The 24,165-nt window shown below is 37.1% G+C and overlaps 2 protein-coding genes across 4 annotated transcripts; both read right to left on the bottom strand.

The window, feature by feature from the left end:
• Nucleotides 1-1,305: 1,305 nt before the first annotated feature.
• Nucleotides 1,306-4,353, bottom strand: LOC116206166 (heavy metal-associated isoprenylated plant protein 9). 3 transcript variants are annotated; one of them, XM_031538958.1, is made up of 5 exons: nt 3,812-4,353; nt 3,490-3,688; nt 3,108-3,280; nt 2,877-2,967; nt 1,306-2,169 (listed from the first exon to the last, which is right to left on the bottom strand). In XM_031538958.1, exons 1-5 carry the CDS (start codon nt 3,830-3,832, stop codon nt 1,679-1,681), a joined length of 975 nt encoding a protein of 324 aa, XP_031394818.1. In that variant the 5' UTR covers nt 3,833-4,353; the 3' UTR covers nt 1,306-1,678. The 3 variants fall into 3 exon arrangements, with proteins under 3 accessions (XP_031394818.1, XP_031394820.1, XP_031394819.1); XM_031538960.1 differs by having other exon boundaries at nt 1,306-2,157; XM_031538959.1 differs by having other exon boundaries at nt 3,490-3,682; nt 3,812-4,295.
• Nucleotides 4,354-8,597: 4,244 nt separating this feature from the next.
• Nucleotides 8,598-11,911, bottom strand: LOC116205078 (protein NTM1-like 9). Its single transcript, XM_031537537.1, has 6 exons — nt 11,495-11,911; nt 10,859-11,136; nt 10,086-10,301; nt 9,705-9,989; nt 9,186-9,581; nt 8,598-9,077 (listed from the first exon to the last, which is right to left on the bottom strand). The coding sequence occupies exons 1-6, from the start codon at nt 11,658-11,660 to the stop codon at nt 8,802-8,804; spliced, it is 1,617 nt and encodes a 538-aa protein (XP_031393397.1). The 5' UTR covers nt 11,661-11,911; the 3' UTR covers nt 8,598-8,801.
• Nucleotides 11,912-24,165: the final 12,254 nt, after the last annotated feature.

The following is a 24,165-nucleotide window of genomic DNA, read 5'->3' as shown; positions in this document are numbered from 1 at the left end:
AGAATCATATGACAGTATTCTCCAAGATTCGCATGGCTAGCGGAGAGCAGATCAAAGGGAAAATCAATCTTAACAGAACTGAATTGAAAAGAACCACTGAGCTATGTACTGTTTCTAACGCCACTTCGAGAAACTAATCATACAATAGGCAAAAGAAAGACGTACCGTAGCTAAAAAGAACATGGTTGAGAGAAGCAAAAATTGCAGAGACTTCTGTCACAGAGCTTCTATGTGTGGCTGGGGATCTTCTAACCTCTTGTCTTGTCTCTCTGTGACTCTGTCTTCTCTTCCCGCTCAAGTAAAGAGAATAGTCACTTAAAATTGATTTTTTTTAATAAGGAAAATCTTTTAATATGTGGTGGGGGATTTGGGAGAATCTCCCGGGGGGGAGGTGGCGGGCAATTCCAACACATTGGCTCCGCCCGTGGAATCTTTTAATATTTGGTGGGAGATCTAGGGGGGGGGAGCGGTGGCGCGCGCAATTGCTCCCCTGCCAATACATTGGCTCCGCCCCTGATATAGAGCGCATAAAGATACGACCTCAGCTCGAATCTATTGGTTCAAGTCGTGGTAATTAAAGATAAGTTAAAAGTTCTTTTGGTAAAACGCTTCATATGTATGCATTACAATGTTAATATATGGACTATCTCATGATAACATTCCTCATGTATAAGAAAACAATAGGACATTTTTGGTTTTTTGTAAAGTTTTTATTTCCTCACGTAGATACTTATCTAATAAAGTTTATTTTTTGTCTTAATTTTAATGGCTGGTCCTAATAGGATGCCTCATGCTCTTGCTTTTTTTTTTTTTTTCATTTCGGTGAAATCACGGAATATTTTTTTCAATACAGACTTTGTTTTCTGTTTTTAATTACAACATGATAGTTCGATTTAAGATATATGACTTCCGGGGAATTTCTCATTTAATTGGTGAAAGAAGATGGTCCGATGAAATTAATTATAAATCCAAAAGATGTTTTTCCCAAGTATATATCTTGATTTGAGACAAAGAGGTTTCTCCGGGATGTACATATTTAAAATAGCTACACATTATGTGCACACTTGAAAAGTTAATCCACGATATCAAATGATTTTATCATATCATACGTTAATTTATCATCACAAACGTTTACAAATTTATGTTTCGTGTGTAACAGTTAATTAGAACATCATGATACACGAAGTTGGAGTTTTTTTGGGGTCTATATTCTACTTGAATGCAATAATCGTGATTGCACAATTGTAATTTTTCTAGAATCTGGGTAGGAAACTCTAGCTAGTACATGCATGCATGCAACACAACTTAAACCGTAACAGTTGATCGATAGTATCATACAATATTATGTGTTCAGAACATGAATCTTACAGCATACAATTCATGACCAAATGATAAATTCACTGTCCATTTCTCAAGCCCGGGCTGTTTCTCGACTCATCTCGGGGATTGAAACTGCTAATTATGTATAACCCGGTTTCTCTTTAATCAGCATGATATCTCGATTAATCATGGATGTGTACATATGATAGATTGTGAGACTCACATAAAAAAAACATGCAAGTTTCACCGATATCATCGTCAGCAACTGCATCGTCTGATGGTTTTACTCCATGTACTGACTGTGAACAGGAAAAAAAAGGGTTGTCCCATGAGACGATAAGGCGATCGTTCCGACAGACTAGGAGACAGAGCATGCATTCGGGTTCTCATCGCTGAAGAGCTGAGGAGCCGGCGGGATCCTCTCGATCACGTACATTGGCTGGTAGGAGTACATCATCCTCTTCAAGCTCTCCTCTTCAATGGTCATCAATGGGTCACCCAGATGATACTGATCTCCTAATTCAACTTTCTTGGGCTCTTCTTCCTTGCCCTCCTTCTCATCTTCTTTCTTTGCTTCTCCTTCTTGGGGCTGCTCCTCTTTCTTTTCACCGCCTTCCTCCTTCTTCTCACCGTCTTCTCCTTTCTTCTCTTTGATAGGAGGCGAGCTCGCTTCCTCCGCAGGCTTCTCCTCGGGCTTCGATTCTGGGGGTTTTTCGGGTTCAGGCTGGGGGATGATCCTGGCCTGCTTTTTAGTCCGTCTGTAGACGTAGTCGACGAGCTTCTCCGCATCCATCGTCCCCGTCACGGTCACCTTGCTACTCCCTAGATCTGTCACAGCTGTTTGAACTCCTGTAAGCATATGTATTTAGTCACACATTAACAATAAGACATTGATAACAAAGTTTGGATAAATTAACAAATCTTTTAAATAAAAGGACTATTCGAGTTTCAACCGACCGACTAATTTCACGATTCAAGTGAACACCATACAAGTCTTTAGGACAAGCCAATTCGGTCGTACAATTCGTTCGAATGTCCTATATTCTCCTGCAAGGTTCAAGATGACTTGAATTGGGTCCTGGCTAAGGAAGTCGTGTCCTTAGACCATGAGGCCGATCGTGTGGGGTTATATCTTAAGAATATATTCGCTTGAAATATGATGAATATTCAAACCCTTTTGGACAAACAATACTCATCTTTATAAAGCATATAAATGTTGATGGAGGACAAGACAACTACTTTATACCTTTCACTTCCACACTTGATCCAGCATATGAATCTTGTTTTGGACATTTTCTTGTCAACAAATTAAAGCCCTTTAAAATCCCCATATAGTTTAATGACTGGCGATTGTCTACCAAGGGAAATTTACGCACCTCATTAGATAGCTAAAAGTTCTTTACGGGTAACCCACAGGGAAAAAAAAAAGAATATTCACGAGTTATTAAATTGTATATATATATATATACACTCATTGACAGATTTTGGGACAAATGCACGCATGAGCCTATAAATAAATAAATAGATAGATAGGCGACTGAACAATTTATATATACCTCTCATTTTGAGTATCTTTCTCTTTAGCTGTTCAGCACACGCCTCACAGTGCATGTTCACGTTAAGCTCCACGGTCGTCGGGCCACTCACCTGAATCATATATTCGAATGACACCGAATTTTTTTATGGTTTCTCGATATAACTTATGAAATGAATGTGTTTGATTCTCTCTAAGTTTACAATACACAAGCTTCTTTACGAAAAAAAAAATCGAACAAGGAATTACAAACCTGGGAAGGGAGAACTTGGGGCAAGGGTTCACCTTCAGCCGGGGGCAAAGGTGAAAGGACTTTGGCCCTGCGTTTGGTCTTCTTGATGATTCTATTGCACACAGCTTGTGGATCCACTATCCCTTTCAGGGTCACTTGGTTTTGGGCCATATCTATTACCACCCCTTCCACTCCTTCATTGGATCGGAAATTAATTAGGTTAGTCCACATTCATATAGCATCAGTTGATAAGTCGGGGAAACCTCGTAATAGGTATATAGAATGGCCTCAACCGGTTCTATGTTCTAGATGATAATAGCTTATCAGCAGATCTGCTGAATGGTCGTGTAAGATCATACGATATTTTTTCGTGAAAGTGGTAGGGGGGCTGCTGGGTACGTACCTTGGATTTTCAAGATGGACCTCTCGATTTTCTTGGCACATCCGACGCAATGCAAATCGACATACAACACACAAGGAGAAGGTGGCTTTGGCTCCTCTTCCTTCTTCTCCTCTTCTTTCTTCTCCTCTTTATTAGTCTCTTCTTCCTTCTTATTCTCCTCTACCTTTTCCACCGGCTTCTCCTCCGCCTTAGCCTGCTCCTACAATGCCATTGTTCCCGCAAAGAATTATTAGGGAACACCTTAATTATACAAGAGTGTATAGCTCAAAAACTTGAAAACCGATCAATATTGGCCGAAGAAAGACTGGACAAACCATCGTACCTGCTTGGCCTCTTCCCCCATGAGTTGTGTTTCTGATGGTACTTAATCACAATGAGGAGAGTGGAAAATTAAAGGACTGGGAACCTCAAGAAAACAGATAAAAGAGGATACGAGGAAAGAGAGACGTCTTGTAAATATATATATATATATGTATGTATGGAGTATATAGAAGCTATAGCTAGTGATGGATTGGAGGTTTATATATATGAGGGAATGCTGTTTATGAGGTGATTCCAAAGCACATGGAACACCACTCACTAGCTAAGCTTGTTATGGCTCAACTCAAACTCTGCCAAAGGGCCACTATATAATGCAAAAGGCAACTGATCAGTATGATATAATATTAGAAAGTACTGTGCATGTATATGTATAGGAAAATGTGTACGTATTATTTATTTTATATCTTCAAGGCTAAGGAGATGGAAGGTAAAGAAGGTGAGGGGAGAAGTGGAGCAGGGCTGGCAGATCTATAGAGAGATGAGCAAGGCCGGCGAGAGAGAAGGTGAAAGATATATAGACAGGGTCAAGTCATTGTATTTGGTATGTGTGAGAGAGAGAGAGGGAGATATATGCTGTAGACGGAAAATAATTTATCGACTCGGATTCATTCATATGATTCAACATATCTACTCATTTAAGTAAAGGTTCGAAATATTTAAATTTTGTAAAGGAAAAAAATTCATGATTAAGAGAATTTTACTTCTTAGTTGAGTCAATTTTACTTGAACCTGGATGGTTATGGTCCAATTAAATTTTCGAAAATTAGGCGGTTCATACAGTAAAAAAGAAAATAATTTAAATAATATAATAAAATTAAGAAAAAACGTAAACATAATAGCAAGAGGCCACCCACCGACCGGTGAGACATTTTGCATGACGTGGTGATGTGTCGGATGCATGGAGAGATTTCATTTTATGTCCAATCTGGAAAATGATCTTTTTTCTTTTTTCTCTGTTACTTCAACGAGTAACTCCGTGCACAACTAACTATAGATATACTTCGAAGATGCCAATCAATACGATCGAACCCTCTCGATAAAATAGTGTCTGCATCATTTCTTCGTAAGATCCACATAAGTAGTTGACATGTCGAATTATCGAAGGAGGGCAAGGACAGTAAAGCATGCTCACTCGAGATATATAGCACGTATCTGGATTTACTTTGCTATACCTATATTAAAAATCACCCCTAAAATTTACTTCGATCATCTTTTTTTTGGCTGACTTTTTTTCTTTGGGTAATATTTTTGGATGACACTTTGAGGTATGTGTGTGTCATGATGAATGTAGTGCATGATGAATGTACTGTCGCACTAAGTTCATGACACATGATCCATCGATAAATTAATTTCCTTCTAAGGAAATTCTACCATGACTTTGAGTTATGGTGACACAGTTGCCATATCAATTTAAGTTTTTGGTATTTTAATCTAAATGTTTAGTACTTTTACTATTTGTAATGAATTATATCAAATACACTAGACATTTGAATTAAAATACTAAATATTTTTACTAAAAGTAAAAGTAATAAATACATGTACTAATCACAAGTACTAAAAGTACTAAACACTTGAACTGAAAGTATTAATGTGTGTTACCGTGACTCGAAGCCGTATTAGAAAAACTCTTCTTCTAAAGTGATGTATTTTGTAAGATTCAGAGAGATCCAGAATTGGGATGAGTGAACGTGGGGATGCCCAAAAATGTCGAAAGGGTCTTGGCGTGGAAAGAAGGAAATTTAGGGCAACACAGAAAAATTGAGGTCACATGGTTTGCTTTTTATATAATGCTTAGTTTTTTTTTTTTTTGATAAGTAAAAAGGCTAGGTCGGGTTATTATCCCGCTGTGGCTGCCCCAACTAAGGGGACCTAACCGCCACAAAATGTTCTTTTCGCCGTAGCTCGCTGAGACTTTAGCCCAATTTGATCACCGCATCCCCACCAATACACTAGTGAATTAAGTCAAGGCCCACTGGATCAAGCATTATGGGCCGGCCACCGCCATCCCATAATACACCCACATAGTGGCGAACTCTACGTCCTCAGTGAGGGTCGAACTCGTGATGTTCAAGTGGAGCGTTTGATGTTTAACCACTAGACCACCGTGCTGGTGGTTATATAATGCTTAGTTAGACCATTGCATAGTGCGTAAATCAGTTCTTCTCTTTTCCTTAATATTATTGTTTGTTGCATTATGCACGACCTTATGTTTCAGTTTATTGACAGAGACCAATTCCAGCATGAAACATCGGTCTTAATCCAGTCATAAGGTACTTCTAACGAGTTTCCCTCTATAATACAAACAAAATTCGCTCACATAAAATTTCCTTTTTGTCCACGAAAAAATATTCTTTATGAATTTATGAATTTCAAAATCTTACAATGCAGATGAAATTTGCTCACACGAAATGCTCTTTTCATCCATAAGAAAACTTATTTCTAAACTTATTGAACGAAAATAATTGTTAGGCAAGCAATATTGTACAGTTCTATCAATTGAGGATGATATCTACCATACCGGACTCGAGCTTCATCCATGTGGGATTCGGGCACATCGTAACCGCATTTACCCTATTCGACATTATGCCAATTACAATGGAGGGGACCACTAGTTGGTTGCATATCTCATTCCATCATATACCAAAAGGCTAACTCATCATCTCCTTAGGAGGGAAAAGTTGAGAACTCATCTTTCTGGTTTGGTTTGCTTCTCATCTCTATCACTCTGGAAAGCTTGAAGAGAAAGGGCATGAGCCGAAAGGATGCAATGTCTTGTCCAGTCCAAAAGGGAAATGCCCCTAACTTGTCAAAGAGTTAAAAACTCCCGAGTGGAAAAATGACTCATTTGTGGGACATTAATAGGTTGGAAAAACTTAACTTAAATTCCCATGTAACAAAGTCTTGCATTAACATCTCAACCACTAAATGTTAGAGGTGGAGACAAAATCATGCTAGTTTCACCAACCAACATATATCCCCATCTGATGCCAAGTTAGACTATAAACTGCCAAAAAGAATTGTTTAGGTGGAGCTAATTGAATCTGATCAATATTCTTTTCCAAGAGGAAAAAAAAAATGGAACCGCAAGTAAGGTGTGATGCACGATTGACATATTAACTCCATGCAGTATTTACAATGTTATTTGTTCGAAACTCATTAGAAACATCTCATGACCGGAATCAAGTTATAATACTCAAGTAAGAATTAGTCTCAGCCAATAAGTCAAGATAAGATTTTGTGTGGTTTGATTAGCAAAATAAGAAGTCATAAATATGGAATCATGGGAAAAGGAAAATTAGATTATGTGAGCTAGAAGAATCTAGATGATTGTTTATATGGCCTAAAGCAAAACCGAATTCAATGTCTTTCCACCAGAAAAGAAAGGAGAGGTCCGTTCATGCAATCATTCTCCAACCAGACATTTTTCAATTCATATAAATATATATGAATTATAGTATAAATAATAATTTCCACGTACTAAGGTTTTGCTAAATCAAGCAGTTAATGATTGCTTAACCAGAAATCATGTCTTCTAAACTATCGGGACAGGTGGCGGTTTCTCATTGGCGCAGGGAGGTTGTGATTTGCCATAAAGAATCAAATGGAAAATCTCGATAACGAGAAATCATTGTATCGGGATCAGCCCTTATTATATAAGTGGTCCACGTAATTAAAGATCTCTTGGGTCGGCTGGAATCAGTTAGGCTTTGAATAGATTATGGCAAATGCCCTTAAATTTTCCAAGGTATCCGTCACTTCATCCATATAAAGCTCAACGTGGTTGTTTTTTTTTTTTTTTGTTGGTGAATCATGCAGTTCTGTTTAGCTAGGTTTCGGTGTTAATTGGCACGACAAAACATCGAACGTGGCTCCAAATGAGAGTGGGAGAGAGATGGGGTTCATGTTCTTCAAAAGTTGGCCATGAGGCATGAACATGCTCTGTTTTTCTTGATTTGGGAGGATCTACTTGGTCTGAAGACAAGATCTTGTCGTGTTGGAAAGTTTGAAAACTACTAATTAATAACAGTTTCATTTTTTTTCCCTTTCCATAACTTTCTTTTGACCCTGCCCATTTTGTGGTGATGCCACAAGGTTTCCTCAAACAAATTCCGATCGAGCGTTGGATTAATCCTAATAACAAGGTGTTTTTAATGAGCTGATTTTTCTTCGATTGAATGATCTTTGAGCTGATGGGCCGCATGGGCCATGAAGGCGGTTCACCCGGCCCAGATGGGTTGCAATCTTAGCCCGATGGCAAGGACAAGCAGTCCTTCTACAGACATTTCAGCTCGTCCTTCTACAGACATTTCAGCCCCACAATCCCGATTAAAGCTAACATTAATAAAGCAAACACTGATGTGTGGTTATATGTCGACTGGGCTCCTCCGCAATATAGGACATCCAGCTTCGTGGTCGATATTTCATCTCAGGCACAGTTGTCGTATCGCTCCACGTTGTCCATGGTGCAGAGAAAAGTTTGCTGGCAACAGAAGATATCATAAGACCTGTGGTCTGTAACATTTCCACAACCTTCATACGCTGAGAGCACGAGTGAGTTTGTATCGAGCTTTTGTTGTGATGAGGTCGGTATACATTTTGCCTTCACGTTCCTAACACTGCGATGACACTGAAATGTGCAAATTGAAGCAGAATGGTCTTTTGTAGTGGACAGGAGTGGCAGGGGAATTCGATAACAACTGGTTCAACATTATAGTATCCATAGGGAAAAAAAGAAAAAAAAGAAAAAAAAGGAAATGACATACAATATATGTACATATATATCTGGATGGAGGACCGGCTATTAGAATATATATGCATATATATAAATATGAACAAATATAGCTAGCAGTCTGAGGATCTCTACACAAAACTCAGATACGTTATGAACAAAAGCTACAGAAACTCTAGTCTCTACTCATCAGTAACCCAAAAACCTGGTGCTCACCGCACCGAGGAGCCATCATACTCCGTAAAGGGACTTAGTACTACTACTACAACTTCACATATTTCCGGACACCGAGCAAGCTGACAAAGAAGACCAGCATAGCGCATACCCGGAAGAGAGTGAGCTTCGATCTCACCAAGTGCACTGGATGAACCTTCTGAAACAGTGAAACCTTGCTACTTGATCTCGAATCTCGCGTTTTATTGAATTCTTGCGAAATCTCACTCTCTTCTTTAAGTTTTTCAGCTGGAGTGCTGGGAGACTTCCCAGTAAGGGGACCAGTAGATAGCTTGCCCGACACCTTCTCCTCCAGAACGTTCAACTATTATAGCAACAAATTAGAGAACAGAAGTGAGCCACTCGGTTCATGGAAGACCCTCGATAGCAAACACAAGGTGTAAAATGTTTATGTTGTTTGGAAGATCCTTACCTCCATAATATCTGACTTCAAACCTGTGTCTTTGTCTCCATGGTTAGGGAGCTTCACGAACTGCCCACCACAAAAGACAGGCCCGATCTGAATCTTCCGCTGCAGCCGCATTCTTCTCAGTGCTGTGCCCTGTGCATTCGAGTTAAGCCATGGAGGTGGGACCTGTGACTCCCGAGACCTAACCCTGATTCCAGTTGCAAATACATCTCCACCATCAGTTCGAGTGGGATCTTCGCACATGCTAATCTGTCCAATGCCGTTATTTTCATCAACAGCTGACTGGGATGATACACCTGACTGGAATGTTACCATCTCAAAGTCTCTTGGTAATGAGCCTTCATTCCGACCAGAAACGTTCACATTAGACCAGCCATGATCCTCTGATTTGCATCCAATCTGCAGCATGAGTTGAGTCCGAGGTTAGAGAGAACAGTGTATTATCATACAGAGATTTTTCCTTTTGGATATGCTTTTTTTTAAAAAAAAAAATTAAAATTTTTTGGGATAAGAGCTAGATACCTGCTGTCCATTCAATGCGGCATCCTCAGTCGGGATTGGGTTGATTCCATCTTCATTGCCAACAGGCAAATCAGGGGTAGCTAAATCACATGAGAAGTCACAGTCACTATTCAAGATAGAGTCCAAGAACTCAGTTATGTATGCATCATCACATGGTTCGTTATTGACTGCAGGCTCCATTACAGGAGATGGCTGCTCTGTTTTCATCTGAATCGGCGGCACCGAGAAAAGAGGGTCTAGCGTTGAGTCTCCTGGGAGGTGCCAATCTTCAGCTTGTGTAGTTGCCTGAAACACCAATTAACAACATATGAGCAATAAGAATTTCGATGGTCTTTCCAAGTAAAAGGTAAATGAAGGAACCTAAAACAAGTTGATTCTTACTTCCGGGGCCCTTTTTTCTGCATCACAACTATCGGGCAAGGGTCCCTCCTTCTTCGGCAGAGGAGGGCTCTCCTGAGCTATCACTAGGTCGGACTCAGTGTCCTCAGGGGAAGATTTGGCTGCTGGAGAGGAAGGCGCCACTTCAGCATCATCACAGTTTGAACCATCAAGGGTCTCGTCATTCTTCCTGAACAAACGACAGAGGACAAAAGCTCCCTGTAAAAGATAACAGAATTTAGAAAATTGTAGTTTGAAGCACTATATACAGATTTAAGCTTCTGCAGTTGACAGTGGAATGAACTTACAGAAAGATTATAGCACACAATGCCATATGTAAAATAATTAATCTAATACAACGAACGAGGCCCAATCATTCTACTTCCCTAACTAGCATTTAGCACAACCTAGAGCAAGCTATGGAAGCAACTCAATTTACCGAGCTAACATATTAGTTCTTAAATAGCTTGTGGATATATATCAGAGTGGAATTTCTAGAATCCTATATTCAGGTCCTAACTCGAATTTGACGTTATTCAGACCACGTCTACATATTTAGTGTTTTCCAGTTTTAAGTCATTGAAACCAATTTCAACCTGTCAGCAGATTCACCAAAGTGATCAAATCAGTGAATATCCTAACTACAAAGCAAAACAACAGTTACAAGATTCCTAATCATATCAGATTGAAAGCACCCAACCCAATGATGCTTCACATCAGAGCAGCAGAGTGCAATATTTACAAAAAAAAGATCAGGGAGCTTATATTTGTCTAACCTGGCCAGGGTGGGTGCCGTCGAGCTCCTCTAGCGTGGCACGGTACTCATGCATAACCCAATGAGTCCGCTGACCCTTGGGAGCCCGACCCGTGTAGAAGACCAGCGTCTTCTTCATCCCGATCAAGTTGGTCCCAGACTTTATTCTCCTGTCCTTGCCTGTGGCTTTCCAGTAACCGGCATTTGTCGCCCTATTCGATCTATGCCCGTTCGGGTACTTCCTGTCCCTTGGACAGAAAAAGAACCATTCTGGGTCCTTCGTCGGTATTACTGACAAATCTACACACAAGAAAAACAGTGATATTAGATTAACTTCAGCTATCTGAGTCAACAGATGCTGTAATATACCTTGACTATCAGTTCATCATCTTCAGCGAAATGATCGTTCCCATTTCCCATTATCAAAAAACAAAGAAAAAAATATAGTAAATTCTTCATCAAACGTCATCTTTAGCTAATTTATCTTGAAGAAAAAGAAAAAATTTCTTGCCCTTAACCGAAAACCAATCGAAATAGATCCAATTCGATGAAATTGGAGAGAAATGTAGTGCCTTTTGCGGCAGGGAGCGACAACAGAGTATTGAACTAAGCCGATCGGAATTCCAAAACGAACCGGCGGAGATTGAAAATGCCGTACCGGGTAAGTCCCAGGGCTCCCATTTGCAGACGTCGATTTCCCTGATGACCCGGACCTCGTTGACGTTCCCGTTGATCTTCAGCCGAAGGTAGTAATCCACCAGCTCCTCATCGGTCGGCCGGAACCGGAACCCCAGGGGGAGGGAATTGATGGGCAAGACCGCCATGGAAGCAGCTCCACAGTTGGAGGCGGAGTCAAAGAACACAGCACAGAGACAGAGAGAGAGTAAAGCAGAGAAAAACCCTAAACAGGTCGATGATCACAGTGAAGGAGAATCCTCCGGGGGAGTCTTCTTCACGAGCTAAAAGGCCATGGCCCAGTCGCTTGATAAAAAGGAAACAGCAGAGAAAGTGACAGAGGGAGAGAGAGAAAAAGAGAGACGAGAGAGGGAAGAAGAGTTTGCTTCGCAGAGACAATCATCCCCCGCGTCCTCCGAATCCAAGTATATTCCGCGTACAATAAACACCCCGGTATTTTGACATAATTACGGGGGATGCCACTCCGTTTCAGTGGGCCGTTGGGGCGTAATTACGGATGGAGTCTGGGGTATATGAGGAAATCCGGGGACAACTTCTCTTGAAAGTTAAACTAGGGAGAGGGGGTGTGGAGTTGGCGAACCAATGAGGTTCCGCCACGTCAGCTCAAGGAAGAGGATGCACACAGTGGTCCCCGCGTATGACGTGGCCGGTGTAAAGGAAAGTTCGAGGAATCGCAAGCCCGTTGAATTCCCCGCGCTTCTTTTGTGTTCTGCTCCCTGCCTTTTTTTTTTTAAATTTTATTTCTTCTTCTAATTTTAAATTATTATATCCAAAAAATAAAAATAGGACGAGAATCAGTTACAACAAAAAAGAAAATAAATTGACAAAACATATAATAATGAAACAACAATTGTAATGAAAATTAAGCAAACTGAATTATAAACTTTTGGCAATAATGGGAAGTTGTGTTATGTTAGCTTTCGCCTTTTGGTTCGTCGCGAAGTGGTCGGCATTCGCATTATTCATCTTCGCATTGCTGACTCGAGTTATATATACATTATCGTTGTTTGATAAATTGTCGAGACGCCAAGCATGCAAGTTTGCACTAACTGATTATATGAGTTTCTTTAAAATTGTGAAATTTTAAAATAAGTGCTCCATGTGGACTCCACTCGATTCTCAAGTTTTTATTTACATCAAAATCTCATCATTTCCCTTTTTACATTAAATATGTACATTCTTTATTTTTTCTCAACAGTATGTGCAATTTCTTTTAAATACTTTGCTTCCCACGAAAAGAAATTATTCTACCACTTGCATATGGCTAAGTTGTTAATGGTGGGATGTGACCCACAAAAATCTTTAGATCCTTATCCTTGACCCTTGACAGTGAGAAAGCAAAAGGTCTTTCTGTCACAAATAGATTTTATTAGGATTTTTTTCTCACATAAATAGATTTAGTTAGGTGCACTTTAAGAATCTCTCATGGTGGAATTAGTACGGACTTATTATTATACATTATCATAAATAAAAATGGCGAGTAAACTGTTAATTTCTTTCGTGACTTACGTAAATTATATCATTCGGATTCTTGAAAAAAATATTACATCGAATTCATCTCTGGTCACATCGAAGTCGTCCCTGATCACATCGAATTTATCATTGGTAACATCAAATTCATCCATGGCCACATTAAATTCGTCCATGTCCACATCAAATTCGTCCCCGAACCTATCGAATTTATCCCAGGTAACATCAAGTTCGTCTCTAGGCACATCGAATTCGTCCCTGGTCATATCAATTCGGTCATCCGTCACATCAGTTTGGTCATTGCTAATATCAAATCCATCCATTCATCAAATCTATCGTTAACACTGAACATAAAACATCGTATTCATCAATATCATCCTTCTATGTAACTGTTCAATTTATTCCTTTTTTTTTCCCTCATTTTATCACTTCCTTTCATCCCAGGTTCATAACATAAGGACATTTTTTATACACATCAATCTGGGTCTCTCACGGAGTTATAACGGAAAAGGACCGTGTGATGTATTTGATGTTACCAAGGACCAAAATGATGTGACGAATGACTGAATTGATGTGACCAGGGACGAATTCGATGCGCTTAAGGACGAATTTGATGTGCTCAGGGACGAACTTGATGTGTCCATGTACGAATTTGATGTGGACAGAGACGAACTTGATGTTACCAGGAACGAATTCAATGTGATCAGGGACGACTTTGATGTGACCATAGATGAATTCGATATAATATTTTTTTAGGAATTCAAATGATGTAATTTGTGTAAGTTAGGAACGAAATTGCCAGTTTACTATGAAAATGGCAGTAAGGCTGAGCCAACTAGCTAGAGGGGACCATCTTAGGAGATTCATGTTCATTTCTGTATATTTCGTTACGTTTGCTGTGCGACTTGTTTTGGTGTATTCTCTGTTAGTGTGTTTTTTTTTTTTTTTTTTTTGTTTCTGTTTCTGTGTGGTGTGCTTTGCTCTCTTTTCACCATGAATGACTCTTCAGTCATCCACCTCTATGGAAGGCTGATTTTTCAATCAGTTGAGCGATCAGGCTGAGGTAGCTTTCGGCGGTCGATTGTAAATTATGCTTATTATCAATAAAATGCTATATTTACATAAAAAACACTAAAAAAACTCCATGTTTGTCGATCCAAGTCGTCCATCGATCCAACGTGCTTGATCCCCTCAGCATTGTTATAAATTAAAAAAAGAAGAAGGAAAACATAAGTAATTAACTCCTGACTAGCTAGTATATTTTCAAGATAGTTCAAACAATATTATGTATGTATTGCACGTACAGTTCCTATATATGACGTCTATGTATCATTCCTCTTTCACTGTCTTTATACCCTTTCTTTTTTTTGTTCTTTTTGTTTCATTATCGTACTAATTATATATATGTTCATCCTTTTAACAAATTAGGGATAAAGGGCCAAAGTGATTATCCCTCCACTCCTTTGATGCTTCCCCTTTCCATTAAAGCAAAAAGAGAGAGAAGAAAAGAAGAAGCCGTACCAACTTGAGCTTGCTAACAAAAAGAAATTAAGCAAAAATCGACAAATTCTCTCATCGACTCCAATGATAATTACGAAAAGTATTACTTGTTTAATTCACGACTTTGTCTTTTGAGAACCACTTGAATAACTAATAAGTTATGAAATATTTTAGAAAAAAGAAAGAAACAATGGTTTGGCAAATACGTAGAGACTATTCAAAACCCTTGGCATTCATCACTTATATACTTTTCGAGGAGAGCTGGTCTTAGTTAGGCATCTTGCGGCTAACTAAAACCCTCGGGTTTCCTTTAAGCATTTCCAAACTGCGAGTTAGTCAGATTAGTACCTTAGAGGGAATTCAGCCCTTTGTGCGTGCATCATGTGTCCATGTATGTGTCGGGGTTGATGGGTTGATGACTCGATTTGCAAGGACTGCCGAAAGAATGTAACGTTTCTTTGTTGAAGATGCCCTTTAAAATGGTAAATAAATCATCGTCAACTAAAGGTCCTAACGTCACCAACTTTTGCCATGAAAGGTCATCAACCATATAGGAAAAAGGCTATACACCCAATTCGTGATGTTCAAGTCATATACATCGATCATTGGTCCCATTGGCGATTCCTAGGTTTTCAAATATATAGTTTAAAGGAATTATCAATTACATTATCAGTATATTATATTTGCTTCCGGATAGCTCCTATATATCCGACTTACAAAGTGGAACGAAGAAGAACTTTTAGAGGCTTTTTTTTTATTTTTTAATCAAAACGGTACTTATAAGGAGATGAGCTAACATGAAAGGCCAAATAAGATAATATAAATCAATGATAATCTCTGTTATAAAAATAAGAAAACCGAGGTTGCCTTACCCGCAAGCACGTTATAGTTGCAAATCTGACAGTTATAACGCATAATTTAAGCGAATGATTAATAATTTGACAAGTCCTTGTGAGGCGTTTATTTTGTCAAAACATATAATTATCTTTTTCGTAAAAGTTCACGTTGAATTTATTGATCTAAGAAGAATACAATACGAGATAATACAAAAACTATCCCACTATTTCGTCCTTGTTGTCCCGATTCTATTCTTCTCGTTTCGCTTCTCTATCTTCTTATATATTATACTCTTTTTCGTTGTATTTTGTATGAGAAAATGAATACAAGGCATCATAAAATCTGTTATTTTTCGATTCCGGCTTCTTCACATGGTTTGAGACTATAAAGTAATTTCTCGAAACAGAAAATACAATTGCAAGGGCCCAACAGGCTAAGATAAGGCCCATATTTGGCTCTTTAAAATTTCCAATTAATACTCTTTTTTTTCTTTTGAAATGAGCCAGGCATCGACCGACGTGAAAGAGCATACCTATGAGCACATCTAGATATATAGGCTCATAGGGCATATAGAAAAATATTATCATCTCAGGGATATAAACCTAAAAATCCTGAACAACATAATATTTTGCTCTATGAACTAATCCCATAATTTTAAAGGGTAAATTACATTGGTGGTCTAAAAATTTTTAATAATGTATCAGGTTGGTCCAAAATTTTTTTTTGTTATTTGATGGTACAACATATTTCAAAGTTGTAACATTTTAGTATAAATCGTCATCTCGTTATTGACGTCGTCAAGCCGACGCTGATTGTGCAAAATCGATTTTTGTTGGACGTAACATGATAGTACAAAATATTTTGAAGTTTTAACTTAATAGTACAAAATGTTTTACATAAGTTACATGATGGTGTAAAATTTACAGTCTTGTAAAGGATGGCTTGACGGCATCAATAGTGAGATGACAGTTTGTGCTATCATGTTGCAACTTTGAAATATTTTGTACCATCGAGTAGTAAAAAAAACTTTTTGGACCAACCTGATATATTATTAAAATTTTTTGAACCACCAGTATAATTAATTAAATTTTAAATTTATTATTAAAAATAAAGTTCGTAATATAACTTAAAAGATACATGAATTTATTGACATACATTACATCTACATACTTCATCTTATTTATTACATGTCACATGAATTTTCACATTGTCATCATTATCACAAGAAGAATCACAAATTCACCTCTTGGCTCCTACTGCGCTCAATATAATTATTTGAAAATCTTCAATTCAGGTTATCCACATTCATTGCTCCACACTTGACATGGAAGTTGAAAAGACAGAGAGGAAACCTAATTCCCGGAGACGGCATGACAGAATAAGCCTATCTGCAACCTTGCCGGCTGACGCTCGTGGGGTCTTTGCTAGGAGCATTTGCACGGTGAAACTGTCTGTGGATCCATTCTCCGAAATCCGAGAGTCGATCCTCGAGATAGCTCAAGACGCCGGCGCAGTCAGTTGGGATGATGTTGAGGAGTTGATCTACTGCTATATTGCCCTTAACTCCGTTGAGCTCCATCCCGTTATCGAGGATGCCTTCCTCAGCAAGTTCGGGTCCTCTAAGGCTAAACCTTAAACATAATTTTTCTTTCTTTGGAGCATTATTCATTTCTACGATCGAAAGAGCAGTCATGAATTTTCTATGCAAATTGGTTCTTATTTATTTGCAATTTTTCTAGCCCCTTGTGTGTGCTGAGAACTCTCTTGGGATCATTTCTCGTAAGAATTGATTTCAATTCAGTTCAGTTCGGCTTAAATCATTTCAATTTAGTAGGAAATGACTATATTGCATGCTTCAAAACTTAATGAGTTTACTTCAAAAAGGCATAATCTATTTGAAAGGAATTTCATAATTAGAAATAAGGTTGTTACGACCAATTATTTAATTGAATTCTGGCCATTTTAGGTGGGTTCTTGTACCTTTCGAATTTTGAACAGCAAAATTCAATTGAATTCATGTTAAATGAATTGAATTATAATATTCAGAGGTGAACTAAATAGTTCAAAGCAACGGAGTCTCTGCAGCTATACTTAATATTTTCGGCAACGTGATTATTTGAATTCGGCATATTTCTTCCGTATTTGACTCGTGCACTCGACTTTACATTACACTGAAATAATAAATCGTCTAGTCTATTATGTAAATTTCCGTCATCAACATCAGAGCTATGATGCAAATCGTAGCTCGACTTCAAGGGATCCAGTTCAAGTTCCAATTAGGGATCCAGTTTAAGTTCCAATTAAGGACCCAGTTCAAGTTCCAATTGGACCGATTACGCGGGCACGTGCAAAGAAATTTAAAGATGAACTCAACGGCCTGATTCAAGAGGTTTGGGCTTAAGCAAATTTGTGGAGGCCCATTAGACATGAACCACGTGATCAACAAAGATCCATCAACATGATTCAAGTTATAGAAGATTCCGGACAATGCTAAATTCAACAAGTGTTTAAGGAAGCTTCTAGAATATTTGATGATCAAGAGAAGATATCATCAGATTTGTTTAAAATTTAAATCTCATGGAGATATTCTAAGGATATTTATATTTCATATCTATATAGATTATGTCAGATCTCTATCGATATTCTAGGTTTTATTTTCCTTATCTTTATGAGGAGATATGACCAGATTATGATTAGTTTATGTCTATATATATTCATTTTAGTCAATTTTTAATAAAAAAGAAACATTCAGAAATTGTGAGAATATTCTCTTTGATTCTTGGAGAACTAATTCGAACTTATCGGAAGTTTTCGTGGCGTTCATCATCGACTTATCAAACGGCTTTCCACCACCGTTTGTGGCGTCTTCATCGACTTATGAAACGGCTTTCCATCACCGTTTGTGGCGTCTTTCTATATACCGAGATTCTTGTTTCGCAATAAATAACGGGTTGAGATCAGTTATACCAAGGTTCTTGTTTATGTTGTGAACAACGGGTTGAGGGTTCGTCAATCAAATCTGATCGTGGAACGATCTTGGGTTCCTTTAGTTGTCGGGTCTCGTCATTCTTGATGGGAATCGCATCAAGTTAGTCTTCTGAAAATGAATTTTAGCACTGAGATTTATATATATGCGAAAAATTCAAACATGAATATAATAATGTAGATATTATGTCTTGTGGTGATGTTTCCTAAGCTACATTTATGTATATCAGTAGTAGAACTGGAACAATACGGTACAATCAATATCTATTTCTATATATTATAACTTAACTAGGCATGCAGGGACGGAGTCTGGATTTTGATTCAGCAAGGGCAAAAATAAAACTTGACAATAAATAGTGTAAAAATAAGTATTTCAATGGAGAAAAATATTAATTTCACATTAATAAAATCTTGAATGATTATATTTTTTGGGGCAAATTTTTTTAAAAAAATCAAATTTCAGAGGGAGCAATTACTGCCCTGGAGCCTGTGTGGCTCCGTCACTGCAGGAATGAATACTTGATTCCTTGACAAAGCTTTTGTTATTTGCAGTTGTATAGTACTCTTCATTGTGCATCATCCTTCATTCTCGGAATAATCTCGATATCGATCTGATCATAATCTCAAGCTGGGGATGAGCTTGGCACTATGACTACGTTGAGGGGGCCCCAATAGATTCGATCACCATCACCTCCACGTCTACAGCAGCCAGATTCACCCGTCACGACACCGTCTTCGACTCTTTCCTCTTTTCCCAGAGGTGCGAGTACAGTTCCGTGATGATCAGAATTGTATCTAGCGCATTTAACTTCAACACAGTTCGATATTATATAATTAACAGTGGACTTGAAAAGGGACAATATTCAGTTGATTAAAAGGTGATTGGGATTCTGAGTTTGAATCTTGTAATTTGACAAAATTCACGCTCGGAGGACTTTATCCTTTAATAGATCGATCCAGCTCGATTGGGTTAACGGGTCAATTGGCCTTTCAGATACCAAGTTACACACCGAATACTAACAAAATTCATTCCATGCTAAATAATTTCAACAATAAGAGAATGTCTATTAACTTGTGTCTCCGCTAGAAACGTAAAACAACAAATGGCAAATTAATTTTCAAATTATTCCTCTTCCTTTTATTTCTTTTTCAATCGGTAATAAGTGAGGTCCATGACCCTAGTACAAAGAAATAGAAAACATAATATCTACCAGAGAAAGTCATGTGTGTAATGATTATATATAATGTAATTCACATGGAAAAATCACAAAACACTAATTTTTTTTTATAATATTTCTAAGAACTACTAGAAATTGGCATGTGAACTCCATCATATACAAGCTTTTCTCCTAATAAAGGGGCATGGTGATCCCATTGAGTATCGAATTTAAAACCTTTTGATTACAAAGCGATGACGTACGTCTCTGCGTTACATCCCTTTTGATTTAATACCTTTTATTTCAACGTCAGCTATAAAAATTAAAAGTTGAGACTAGTACCTCTTTAATATCATATGTAAATACTTAGTAAAAACATAATGCTCGATCTAATGGAATCACGGTCTTTAATGTTTGTAACGGAATCATTTTATGTCGTGCAAGAATTAGTCATATTATATCCATAAACAAGCCCTCCTTTTCCCTTTATTTCCCTCGATCCAAATGGAGGGTTAAAGAATAACTATAAACACGCTAGTCTAGTGAAAATGAGTTTTACCCGGGAGAGATTTATTATGTGAAAAGTCCGAACACAATAATAATGTAGAAATTATGACCAGTGGTGATATTTCCTAAGATATACATACATACATATATATATATATATATAGGACTAAATACTCAGTAGTAGAACTCGAACAAACGGTTCAAGCTATTATTATATTATTACATAAAGAAGTTATTATAGGTCCCATTCTGGGCCCTGGGAGAGAGAGGAATTTCTTCCCACTCACCTCTATCTATCTCTCACTCTTTTTTAACTTTTAAATTTTCAATTATTCTCCCTTTTTTTATATTTTCAAATTCGACCCCAATAAGATATCACGTAACCCGCTTGATTTGTTATGACAAATGATATTTTCAAATCCAACTCGAATAAAATATCACATAACCCGATCAATTGTTATGACAAATAATCTGATCGTTATAGTTGGATCATTTATTTCTAAAAATATATATGTTTTTTTATAAATTTTGAATTTTAAAATTTTCAAGTTTTTATAAAATTTCTCTCTTTTACAATTTTTTTTAATTCGACCCGAATAAGGTATCAAGTAACCAAATGATCCGATCATTATAGTAAGACCACTTATTTTCAAAAAATATTTTTCTCCAATTTTTATTTTGATAAATTAGAAGAAATTTTGTGTTAGAAGTGCTATATATATGCGTAATATTTTTTCTCAAATTTTATGTTACGAGTAGGGAACATTTTCCCTCTTTGGGTGTCTTTTTTATTTTAATTTCCTTCTTTTTGTCCAATATTTTTAAATCCAAGTCGGCAAGGTAACGACGTAACCTGGTTGACCAGTCAAGTCAAATGATCTAATCATTATGGTTAGAAGCAAACTCATGGAAGCAAACGTCTAGCAAATATAATATCATGTTTTCCGCCCATATCATATACAAGCTTTTCTCATATTTTTTTCTCAATCACTATAGGATTTTATATCATGCGATCGATTAGGTAATTCGGTCAACCCTTTACGTCAAATAATCCCATCGTATAGTTAGACCATTTATTTTCAAAAAAAAAAATTCCTCACTTTTGTATAGAAATTTTTTTTAAAAAAATCCATATTAGAAGTAGTAGATATACAAAATAGGATATATGCAATTTTTTTTAAAAAAAATTAGATTGGGAGTGGGGAACTATTTCCCTCTCCTAGATGTACTATCTTTTTATTTTAATTTCCTTTTTTTTATCTAATGTCACTACAACAGATCAGTTCTATAGCACTGATTTTTTTTCCACGAACAAGACATTTGCGGCAATAACTTCACTTATAGTCACATTGCAAACTTTCGTGGCAATTCTTAATTTTGATTCCCACGAATTGGTAGCATTGCAACAAAGCACTGCAATAGCAACAAACAAAATATTAGTTAGCATGAATATAAACTCGTGGATATAAATTTACCGCCAAAGTGAATTTTTAGGCGTCAGTTGCACTTTTTGTAACGAGAAAACGATTTGTGGCTACTGATATACTTCATTACTACGAGTAGGTCGTGGTTAGTGATCACGAACAGTTGCCACCATTGTATGTTTGTGAGAAGAGATATATTATTTGCCACAAACTATATGTCGTGGCTATTTAATTACCGCCAAAGGGTATCTTTTTGGCACCAGTCGTACTTTTTGTTACGAGAAAACACTTTGTGACTACTGATATACTTCATTGCTACGAGTAGGTCGTGGTTAGTGGCCATGAATAGTTGCCACCACTATGTGTTTGTGAGAAGAAATAAGTTATTTGTCACAAACAATATGTCGCGGCTATCTAATTATTACTAAAGAGTATCTTTTTGGCGCCATTGGGTACTCATGTGACGATCATAACATTTGTATATACCGAGGTATATAATCGCTACGAGCTAGTCATGGTAAGTAGGCAAGAACAATTGCCTCGATTGTATATTTGTGGGAGGACATACCATGTTTGCCACAAACCCGATGTCATGGCTATATATTTACCGCCAAAGACTACTTATTTGGCACCATTCTATTAACTAATAAGTCCTAACGGGTTACAAACTTGTTGGTTCGTTATTTTTCAAGTTTTAAACGGTTCGGCTATCAAAAGTTGAAGATTTTATTGTATTTAATTGCTTTTTATGCATATTTGTTTCATTTAATTCGAATCGGATCGTTAAGCCATGCTTTCAGGGGAGTTGACCCGATAAGGCTTATCGAGAAACTATTGGGTTGATCGTGAAGGATCGTCTTTTAACAGGGAGCCCATCAAGAATTAAAATTTTGATTATATTTATTATTTTCTTTATATTTCAGTACAATGTACATAAATTTATTTTCATTTTAGACTTATCGACTAGTTGAGGATCTATTTTAAGCGAGCCAACCCAATAAGTCTTAACGGGTCACTAACGGGTCGAGTACATTTATAACAATAAGTCTCCGCGATCAATGATTGTGGATTTTTTTATATGCATATTTGTTTCATTGAAATCCCATCGGATCGATAAGACCTGTTTTTAATGGAGTCGAGCCGATAAGGCTTATTGGGGCAGTATCAGATCGGCTCATGAAAGAAAAGTCTTTTAGCAGGGATTTCCACCTAGAATTTGTAATTTGGTTTATACTTCACTATAATGTACATATATCTATATTTTTATTTAAGGCTTATCGACTCGATAGGGATCGATTTTAAGAGAGCTGACATATTAAGCCTTAACGGATTGGTTATCATATATATAAGTCATTTCGTTTTGTGTCAATTTTTAAACGGTTCGACCATCAAAGATTGAAGATTTTAATGTATTTTGTTGCTTTTTATGTATATTTATTTCAATTAAATTGAACTGGACTAGTGAGTCATGTTTTTAAGGGTTATTATCAGGTTGGTTCATTACGGAACATGTTTTAGCGGGAAACCCATCAAGATTTTGTTATTTTCATTATATTTCACTACAACATATATATATATATATATATATATATTTACATTAAGGACTTATTTTAAGCGACCCAATAAGCCTTAACGGGTCACTAACGATGCGGTTTGTTAATGCTTCGATTTTTTAACGGTTCGTCTACTGAAGATTGAAAATTTAGTGTATTTTATTATTTTCTATGCATATTTGTTTCATTTAAATTGAATTGCACCGATAAGTAATTTTTTAATGAAGTCGACCCGATAAGGCTTATCGAATCACTATTAGATCGATTCGAGAATAAATGTCTTTTAGTGGTGGGCCCACCAAGATTTTATTATTTTCTCAATGTTTCACTACCACATACATGTATTTTAATTTTCATTTAAGGCTTATCGACCCGATAAGCATCGACTTATCGAGAAACTATCGAGTTGAATCATGAATGATCGTCTTTTAACGGGGAGCCCATCAAGAATTAAAATTTTGTATATATTTATTATTTTCTTTATATTTCAGTACAACATAAGCAAATTTATTTTCATTTTAGTCTTATCCACCAGTGGAGGATCCATTTTTAGAGAGTCGACCCAATAAGTCTTAATGGGTCACTAACGGGTCGGGCCGTTGTGCTTCAATTTTTTAACGATTCAGCGATCAATGATTGGGGATTTTATTATATGCGTATTTGTTTCATTTAAATCGCATCAAACCATTAAGACTTATCTTTATTGGCGTCGAGCCGATAAGGCTTATTTAGAAAGTATCGGATCGGTTCGTGAATAAAAGTCTTTTAGTAGGGATTCCACCTAGAATTTATTATTTGGTTTATATTTCACTATAATGTACACATATCTATATTTTCATTTATGGCTTATCAACCTAATGGTGGTCGATTTTAAGAGAACTGACCGATTCAGCCTTAACGGATCGACTATCATATATATAAGTCAATTCGTTTTGTGTCAATTTTTAAACCGTTTGACTATCAAAGATTGAGGATTTTAATGTATTTTATTACTTTTTATGCATATTTGTTTCAATTAAATTGAACTGAAGTGATAAGTCACGTTTTCAATGTGCTCGACCCTATAAGGCTTATCGGGTCACTATCATATTGGTTTGTTTAAGGAACAACGTTTAGTGGGGAGCCCAACAAGATTTTGTTATTTTCATTATATTTCACTACAACAAATGTATATTGTTTCATTTAAGGATTCACGACCCG

The sequence above is a fragment of the Punica granatum genome, chromosome 4 (genome assembly GCF_007655135.1).
Source record: "Punica granatum isolate Tunisia-2019 chromosome 4, ASM765513v2, whole genome shotgun sequence".
NCBI classification, from domain to species: Eukaryota; Viridiplantae; Streptophyta; class Magnoliopsida; order Myrtales; family Lythraceae; genus Punica; species Punica granatum.
This window is presented reverse-complemented; position numbering and strand designations above follow the sequence as displayed.

Bases quoted from the DNA above. Each gene is read 5' to 3' on its own strand.
- LOC116206166 (XM_031538958.1), bottom strand. From the start codon at position 3,832: ATGGGGGAAGAGGCCAAGCAG. The intron at 2,968-3,107 runs GTTTGTAATTCC...TATATGATTCAG, and splicing joins CCCAAGTTCTCCCTTCCCAG to GTGAGTGGCCCGACGACCGT. The intron at 2,170-2,876 runs GTATATATAAAT...ATATGCTTACAG, and splicing joins AAAGATACTCAAAATGAGAG to GAGTTCAAACAGCTGTGACA.
- LOC116205078 (XM_031537537.1), bottom strand. From the start codon at position 11,660: ATGGCGGTCTTGCCCATCAATTCCCTCCCCCTGGGGTTCCGGTTCCGG. The intron at 10,302-10,858 runs GTTAGACAAATA...TATCTTTTACAG, and splicing joins ACGGCACCCACCCTGGCCAG to GGAGCTTTTGTCCTCTGTCG. The intron at 9,990-10,085 runs GTAAGAATCAAC...TTGGTGTTTCAG, and splicing joins CAGAAAAAAGGGCCCCGGAA to GCAACTACACAAGCTGAAGA.